The sequence below is a fragment of the Galeopterus variegatus genome, unplaced genomic scaffold, assembly GCF_000696425.1.
Source record: "Galeopterus variegatus unplaced genomic scaffold, G_variegatus-3.0.2 Scaffold2574, whole genome shotgun sequence".
In the NCBI taxonomy this organism is placed as follows: Eukaryota; Metazoa; Chordata; class Mammalia; order Dermoptera; family Cynocephalidae; genus Galeopterus; species Galeopterus variegatus.
Genome location: NW_007728685.1, coordinates 43,910 through 53,378, shown reverse-complemented (window position 1 = coordinate 53,378; position 9,469 = coordinate 43,910). Strand labels below are relative to the sequence as shown.

Here is a 9,469-nt window from a genome sequence, read left to right as displayed (position 1 = left end):
TTTTTTTTTTTTTTTTTTTTTTTTTTTTAAAGATGACCGGTAAGGGGATCTCAACCCTTGACTTGGTGTTCTCAGCACCACGCTCAGCTAGTGAGCGAACCAGCCATCCATATATAGGATCTGAACCTGTGGCCTTGGTGTTATCAGCTGTCTTCAGACCACTTCAATTGATCCTGACTCCTGCCACCATGGATCAGTTCAGACTGTGTTTGAATGCTGTATAATCAGGTAGCATATAGTCTTTTGTGTCTAGCTTTTTTCAGAACATCAGCTTTCAAATTCTGCTTCAGTGTCCTGGTGCATGTTAGATTGAGAACAAGAAAACAGACAAGGTGAACCTGCTTGTCTATCTCAGTCCCTTTCCTGATTTCAGATGGTCCTTGAGCAGGGACATTGTTTAAATGTTTGACTTTCAAAGAGTATCCTGGTTGCAAGCAGAATTAGACCAGTTAGAGTATAAAATGTCAACACAGCTAGTGATTAAAGGATATTGACTACAGTGTATTTCAAAGCAAGGTAAGTCTTCCATAGATAATTCGATAGATTATACTTACTAAACATTTATTTTGTTGGAAACACTGAACCTAGGCAGTACGGAAATGAGATGAGTGAAATATACTCCCCTATCTAACCTGGGCAAACATCTTATCTGTTATATGAGTTATATTCATGAGGTTATTGATTCCACAAATCTGACTTATTTTAATGATTAATCCCAGATAACGTTATAGTTCAAAATAGATCACCCTAGAATAATGGTTCTCTGTGGCTCAAGTGCTATACCTGATGGAACAGTTCTCTCTGAATGGTGTTGTGATGGTTCTCCTTTGGGAAACCCAGTTTAAGCACATTCTGTGTAAGCTCTAAATGGAAATGTTTGTATTTCCCTTGTCAAGCAAATTGGACTGTGTATATTCCTTGTTTGTGATCTAATCCAGCAAGGCCAATTACTGGAGTAGAGCTTTAGGGCATAACATGACTAATGGGCTTAATTAGGCCTGCTCTTTTAAATACCAGCCTTCCAGGGGTGGCCAGTATGGGCTCCTGGGAGAGAAGGTCTTTAACAGATTTCTAAAGTACCCATGGATACATTTTGTATTTGTTTTTCTTATGTTTATTTTAAAACATAAATGTACAAACACTTCAGATAGCTTGCTTGATAAGACCCCAAAATGTAATGGTATAACTGATTCCCAGTGAATCTCTCCTTAATTTATAATCTGAAAGCCTACATTTTTTTCCCTCCTTTTATCTGTTTTAATAATATCTATTTGAGTTGCCATTACTATCCTTAGTGGCATCATTGGTTAAGTTCCGCACCATGTGTGGAATGTAAAAACAAGTTCCAGTGTAGAACTCAGTATACACGGTTAAGGGAGCTCATCGCGCATGTTCTCTGGCATCAGTGATGTTTGAGAAAACTTTAGCATATTAATCTTTTCATAAATAACAGTGTATATTGTGTCACTACTATTGTCCCATAGCGTTTGTGGTAGAAATCCATACCACTAGAATAACAGATAAAAATAAAATACATTCTAGCCCATGACTTGTTGTGTGTCTGTGTACAAGCTTCTTCACCTCTGAGTCTCAAATGCTTCAGCTGGAAAAGGACAGTGAAAATGATGCCTACCTCATAGGGTCTTTGTCAGACTAAACAAGGTTAAGTATATGGAAGCATTTAGCACAATACCTGGCATATAACAGGCATTTAGCAAAATTTAGCTATTGTTAATGTATAGCCCTCACTTTTATTTCCTTTCTTCAGGATGAAATTGATTCTGCAGTAAAGACGTTGCTATCATTAAAAATGAGCTACAAAGCTGCCATGGGGGAGGATTACAAGGCTAACTGCCCTCCAGAGAACCCAGCACCTGGGAGTAATAGTGACCCAAATGCTATAGAACCTGAAGTGGATTTTGTGGACCCATGGACAGTGCAGACTAGCAGCGCAAAAGGCATTGACTATGACAAGCTCATTGGTACGTCTTCTGCTTTCTTCCCCAGGAAAAACCTCAACTTTAAGAAGTTATTCCATTGAGTTATTCTATTGATGTTTTTAAATTTTGAATTAATAATAAATCCAGTGAAGCTTTAGTGCCAAGAAAAAAATAGATCATGAAATATTTTGGTTGTGCATTATATTCCCAAAGGATTATATTTAAATAAAAATGCCAATATAAAATTTATTTTAAAATAATGATCTTTAGTAGAAGCTTTTCCCTTTTTTTGAGCAATTCAGAACTTGGGAAAGGTCGGTCTGTTGAGATGGAGATCTTTGCAGTCATTTAAATTGCTTTTCATTTAGTGGTTACAAGTCAGTCAGTGACTTCAGGGATATTGATTATGGACCTAAAAGGCTGGAAGTCATCTTAAGAAGGGTGACTTCTCACAGATAGCAAGTCCTCACTGTCAAGCTCTTCCTTGAGAGTCTTCCTGCTCAGAAAAGACTGCTCCCATTCAATTAAAAAGTGCATTCTCTAAGATCATTGATAATCATCAAAGAAAAAACAGAACTAAAATGTTTTTATCTAAGTCAAAGCCATTTTCCATGATTTAAGTGTAGGCTATCAATGAGGAAAAATTCACTTGAGAACAGATATTAATGCAGTTCAACAATTAAAGAATATGAAAAATCATGGTGGTTAATGAATATAAATTATACCTTAAAGCCATTTTCCATGATTTAAGTGTAGGCTATCAATGAGGAAAAATTCACTTGAGAACAGACATTAATGCAGTTCAACAATTAAAGAATATGAAAAATCATGATGGTTAATGAATATAAATTATACCTTAATAAACACCTATACACACACATGCACACGCATACGCACACACATACATATACGAGAGGTCTTCAAAAAGTTCATGAAGAGGCTGGCTGGTTAGCTCAGTTGGTAGTATGATGCTGACAACACCAAGGTCAAGGGTTCAGATCCCCATATTGGCCAGCTATCAAAAAATTTAAAAATAAGGCCGGCCCGGTGGCCCACTGGATAGTGCGCCGCTTGGGAAGCGTGGCGGCGCTCCCGTCCGAGGGTTCGGATCCCACATGCGGACCGGTTCCCGCTCACTGGCTGAGCGGGGCGCGGGAGCAGCACCGAGGGTTGCGATCCCGTTGCCTGTCCCTGGTCCGGTACGGGGGCAACACTGAGGGTTGCGATCCGTTGCCGGACACGGAAAAAAGACAAAAGACAAAAAAATAAATAAATAAATTTAAAAAATAAAAATAAAGGGCCGGCCCGACAACAAAAAAAAAGGCAGCTTGTATTTTGGTAGGAATTGTACTGAATCTATAGATTAATTAGTTTGGAGAATGCATGGAACAGGATATCCCTGTCTCAGACCATAAATTCCATGCAGATAACATCAAGAAATGAGCAAGTTCCAAAAGGGGTTCTGCTGCTCCCACCCCACAGATTACCTGGGTTTGGAGAGGCTCATTTTCAAGGCCGTGTTCATGGAATTTATGATCTGAGGTTGTTCTGCTTGTTCTTCATGGTTACGGTAGAGCACACCCAGGATAGAACCCAGCAGTCTTCCTGAATACTTCAGTTCTACCTGCAGAGAACTCCAGGCCCTGCTTAGCCCACCTTCTGAGCAGAGTGTAATCAAAGTGTTTTCCTTAATTGAGATTTAATTCACATATCATAAAACTCACCTTATTAAAGTATATACAATTTAGCAGGTTTTTTAGTATATTCACAAGGTTGTGTAACCATCATGACTAGAACATTTTCCAGAACATTTCCAGAATAGAGCCTAATTCCAGAACATTTTCATCACCCTAAAAAGAAACCCCTACCCATTAGCAGTCATTCCCCGTTTCTCCCTCCCCCAGCTGCTGGCAACCACTAATCTGCTTTCTGTCTCTGGATTTGCCTATGCTGGGCATTTCACATACTTGGGATTATACAACATGTGGCCTTTTGCGTCTGGCATCTTTTACTTAGCATAATGCTTTCAAAGTTCCTCCATGTTGTAGCACGTATCATTACTTCATTTCTTTTTATGGCCAAATAACATTTCATAGAATGGATATACCCCACATTTTGTTTGTCCATTCATTAGTTGATGAACATTTGGCTTATCATCACTTTTTGATTACCAGTAATGCTGCCCTTAACGCTTGTGTACAAGTGTTTGGGTGGACATATGTTTTCAGTTTTCTTGGGTATAAGCTGGGAGTAGAATTGATGACTTATATGGTAATTCTGTTTAACTTTTTGAGGAACTGACAAAATGTTTTCCACAGCGACTGCACCATTTTACATTCCCATCAGTGATGTACAAGAGTTCTAATTTCTCCACATCCTCACCAACACTTGTTATTTTCCGAGGTATTGTTTTATAGCCATCCTAGTGGGTGTGAAGTGGTATCTCACGGTAGTTTAGATTTGTATTTCCCTAATGACCAGTAATGTTGAGCATCTTTTCATGTGTTTACTGGCTATTTTTATATCTTCTTTGGAGAAATGTCTGTTCAGAGCCTTTAATTCAACCCACTTTCATTCAACCCACTTTTTAATTGGGCTGTTTGTCTTTTTATTGTTGAGTTATAATGGTTTTTTATATATTCTAGATACTAGTTTCTTATCAATATATGACTTGCAAATATTTGTTCTCATTTTATAGGTTGTCTTTTCACTTTATTAGTAGTTTCCTTTGAAGTGCAAAAGTTTTTAATTTTGATGAAGTCCAGTTTGTTTTTTCTTTGATTGCTGTGCTTTTGGTGTCATCTCTAAGAAATCATTGCTTAAAAAATAAAAATTAAAAGAAAAGAAAAAAGAAATCATTGCCTAATCCAAGGTCATGAAGATTTACACTTATGTTTTCTTCTAAGTATGTTGCAGTTTTAGCTCTTACATTTAGATCTCTGATCTTGTTTTTTTGCCCCGATCCTTTTTGAGTTGATTTACTTCATTCTTTTGCATGTGGATATCCAGTTGGCACAGCACCATTTTTTAAAAAGACTTTCTTTCCCTGTTGAATTTTCTTGGCATCTTTGTTGAAAATCAATTGACCGTCTATTTAAGGGTTTAATTCTAGACTTTCAATTCTATGCCACTGATCTATGTGGCTGTCCTTATGCTAGTACTACATAGTCTTGATTACTGTAGCTTTCTTTACAGTAAGTTTTAAAGTTAGAAAATGTGAGTCCTCTGTCTTTGTTCTTTTTCAAGATTGTTTTGATATTCTGGGTCTCTTGCATTACCATATGAATTTTTGGATAAGCTTTTCCATTTCTGCAACAACAAAAAAAAAGGCAGCTTGTATTTTGGTAGGAATTGTACTGAATCTATAGATTAATTAGTTTGGAGAATATTACTATCTTAAAATAGTAAATCTTGGGCTGGCCCGGTGGCGCCCTGCTACAGTGCGCTGCTTGGGAATGCGGCGGTGCTCCCGCCGAGGGTTCGGATCCCACATACAGACCGGCCGCTCACTGGCTGAGTGAGGTGTGGGTGCAACACCGAGGGTTGCGATCCCGTTGCCGGTCCCAGTCCGGTACAGGCGCGACACTGAGGGTTGCGATCCGTTGCCGGTTGCGATCCGTTGCCGGTCACGAAAAAAGACAAAAAGGGGGGAAAAAAAATAGTAAATCTTCCAATCCATGAACATGGGGTGTCTTTCCACTTAGGTCTTAAATTTCTTTCAGTGATGTTTTGTAGTTTTCAGTGTGCAAGTCTTGCACTTTGGTTAGATTTATTCCTAAGGATTTTATCTTTTTGATGCTATTGTAAATGTATTTTCTTAATTTTATTTTCAGATTGTTCATTGCTGCTATAAAGAAATACAACTGATTTTTGTATGTTGATCTTGTATCCTGAAACTTTGCTGAATTTCATTTATTAGCACTAATAGTTTTTCTTTTTTTGTGGATTCTATAGGATTTTCTTATACAGAAGATTATGTCACCTGCAAATAAAGACAATTTTACTTCTTCCTTTCCAATTTGGATCTCTTTTTCTTGCCTAATTTCTCTGACTAAAACTTCTAGTACAATATCGAATAGCAGCGGTGAATGTGGGTATTCTTGTCTTATTCCTGATCTTAGAGGGAAAGCTTTTAGTCTTTCACCATTTAGTATAATGTTAGCTGTGGGTTTTCTATAAATGCCCTTCATCATGTTGAGGAAGTTTCCTTCTATTCCTAGTTTGTCTAGTGTTTTTATTATGAATTGATGTTGGCTTTTATTAAATGCTTTTTCTATTTTCTATTGAGATTATGTGGGTTTTGTCCTCTAGTCTATTAACATGGTATACCACGTTAATGGATTTTTGTATTTGAGTCAACCTTGCATTCCTGAAACAAATCTCATTTGATCATGATATATAACCCCTTTTATCTGTTGCTGGATTTGGCTTGTGAGTTGTTGAGGAGTTTTATGACTATATTCATAAGGGATATTGGTCTATAGTTTTCTTTTTATGTCTTGGTCTGGTTTTGGTATCAGGGTAATACTGGCCCCATAGAATGAGTTGGGAAGTATCCCCTCTTCAATTTTTTTGGAAGAGTGTGTTCTTTTTTGAGCACTTGACAGAATTCACCAGTGAAGCCATCTGGTCTTGGGCTTTTCTTTGTGGGAAGGTTTTTGATTACTAATTTAATCTTTTTGCTTATTATAGATTTATTCAGATGTCCTATTGCTTCATAGGTCACTATCAGTAGTTTGTCTCTCTCTAGGCATTTGTCTGTTTCATCAAGGTTATCTAATTTGTTGATATGCAATTGTTATAGTCCTTTTTATTCCTGTAGATTCAGTAGTAATGTTCCTTCTTACATTCCTAATTTTGGTAATTTGAGTCTTCTCTCTCTTTTTTTTTTTTTTCATAGTTACTTTAGCTCAAGGTTTACCAAATTTTGTTGATCTTAAATCAGAGTTTGTCTTAGGAGTTTACAGTTCTCACTGCCCTTGTGACTTATTTTATTTACTTTAGAATAATAATCCTGTAGGCTCTTGACTTAGGGAAGCATAGGACTTGAGGCTTTTGCCCACTCTCAAATGCCCCTCTGCCTCATCTGTAAAACTGGGGATTAAATGAGATCCACCATATACCGTCAGGCTGCAAATGCTGGGTAGTTGACTGTGTTCCCTCAACAGCTGAGTGATTCCCTGCTGGAAATCATCCTCCCAAAAGGTGAGCTCAGAATTGGAGCCTCAGTAAATTTCTGCACAGGGGGGGGGGGGGGGGGGGGGCTAGGACCTAGCACATAGTGAGTTCTCAGGTGCTTCCTATAAACACATGAAAAGCAGCACATATGACAGCTGCATTTTTGTTTCTCTTCTATAGATTCATAAAAGTTTAATCTGGTTAGTTGTAAGAACCAAAAGAAGGACTCTTTTCTTCCAAAGTTAAGGTTTTTTTCTTTCTTAATTTCAAAAGCAGTAATCAGCTGGCTGGTTAGCTCAGTTGATTAGAACGTGGTACTGGTAACACCAAGATCCCTGTGGCCAGCCACAAAAAAAAAAAAAAAAAAAAGTTCAAAAGCAGTATTCAAAACTAAGCACACATTAAAAAAAAAAAAAAAATAGGGCCGGCCCGTGGCTCACTCAGGAGAGTGTGGTGCTTATAACACCAAGGCCACGGGTTCGGATCCCATATAGGGATGGCCAGTTCGCTCACTGGCTGAGCATGGTGCTGACAACACCAAGCCAAGGGTTAAGATCCCCTTACCGGTCATCCTTTTAAAAAAAAAAACTAAGCACACAAATAAAAAAGATTAAAAAATAATTTAAAAAAAAAAACTAAGCACAAAAACCAGTGCACCCATGATCCTATCAGCATGGAGACGAGCACTGCGGACCCTTGGCTTGGGGTGTAAGCAGGAGTCACTTTTAGAATATTGTTTTGTGGACTCTCCTACCCAGACCTCTGGAAACGGTGGCTATTCCTCTTTTATTTTGGGATACTTTGTCCAGAAACACAGAACATTCACTCCGTAGCGTGTCAGTTTCACACCCTGCTGAACATTGGAATCCCTTGGAGAGCTTTTAATAACACCATGCTCTAACCAACTGAGCTAACCAGCCAGCCCAAGGAAGCTTTTTAAAAATACGAATTCCCAGACATCACCTCAGACCCACTGAATCAGAATCTCTGGATGGGACCCCAGCAGCTGTAATTTGGAAACAGGTAATTCTGCTGCATACCCAGCAAGGAAGACCCTCATGTGCACTATCTGTGCCCCAGTCCTCGAAGGAAGAACAACTAGAATGACCCACAGATGAATTCACCCAGTCCCAGCCTTGCTGAAGGGACCCAAATCAGACCTCCAGCTGGGCACTTCACCTCTGAACTCACCTCTGGCACTTCACCTCTGAAATCCCAGAGGGCATTCCTCCCATCTACATGAGGACTGTGTGGAACCCTGCGATTTTCCTGGTCCAGGTCTCCAGAGTCTCAGGGCTGGGTGATCCTAGAAAGGATAGTGTGTTGTTGGCCTGGCGACACCCCAGGAAGTATGTAAAGCATGCAGTGTATCAGCATTGATGTTTGGAAGAATTCCAAGAGTCCTAGTGGCCACCCAACCACATCTATCTTTTAAACACATTATTCCAAACCTGCACTTCTTATCCTTTTAAAACAACCACCTTTCATCTTCTCTGACCTCGAGTACATGGGGTAAGAGAAAACGCGTGGCTGCCTTTTGGTAAGAACGTGGCAGGCAGAAGTCATATGACTACAGCTAGACCTGAAACATCTGAAATGGCCTTATGGCCTGGTAAATGTTTTTCTTCCTTTATTAAATGTTATGATCTGGTTTATCGGTTTTATTTACCAATAATTTTGAAAGAGGAAAGCTGTGTGTATACATAGAAAGGATTAAGTAATGTTGTCATCATGAAGACGCAACTATTGCCTTCTTACTTATGTTTACCGAAACATAAGTTTGGTATAAGCAGGAAACATCATTTTCAATGTACATTTTTCCTCACAAAGAAAAGACTCATTGGTTATACAATTCCGTCACAACCTAATTTTTTTAATTGGCCATTTATAGTCCAAAATATTTCATTCTGAAAATCCTTGATTTTAGGATTGTGAGGTCTTGGACTTCATCCCAGATGATTACCAAGAAGTGTGTGTTAGAAAAATAAGACTTCATGGGCCGGCCCGGTGGTGCACTCGGTAGAGTGCGGCGCTTGGGAGTGCGGCGGCGCTCCCACCGAGGGTTTGGATCCCATATAGAGACCGGTCCGCTCACTGGCTGAGTGCGGTGCGGGCACAACGCCGAGGGTTGCGATCCCATTACCGGTCATGACAAAAAGAAAAAAGAAAGGGGCCGGCCCGGTGGCGCACTGCTACAGTGCGCCGCTTGGGAGCCCGGCAGCGCCCCCCCCGAGGGTGCGGATCCCACATACAGCCCGGCCGCTCACTGGCTGAGCGTGGTGCTGACAACACCAAGTCAAGGGTTAAGATCTCCTTACCGGTCATCTTTAAAAAAAAAAAAAAAAAAAAAA

At 39.4% G+C, this 9,469-nt stretch overlaps 1 protein-coding gene across 1 annotated transcript in view; it reads left to right on the top strand.

Moving 5' to 3' along the window:
- Window positions 1–9,469, top strand: part of LOC103598340 (tryptophan--tRNA ligase, cytoplasmic) — a 37,299-nt gene that overhangs the window by 8,913 nt on the left and 18,917 nt on the right. Inside the window, exons 3-4 of the mRNA XM_008582337.1 lie at window positions 1,769–1,982; window positions 8,600–8,630. Of these exons, the coding sequence (XP_008580559.1) occupies window positions 1,769–1,982; window positions 8,600–8,630 (245 nt within the window). The remainder of the gene's footprint in view (window positions 1–1,768; window positions 1,983–8,599; window positions 8,631–9,469) is intronic.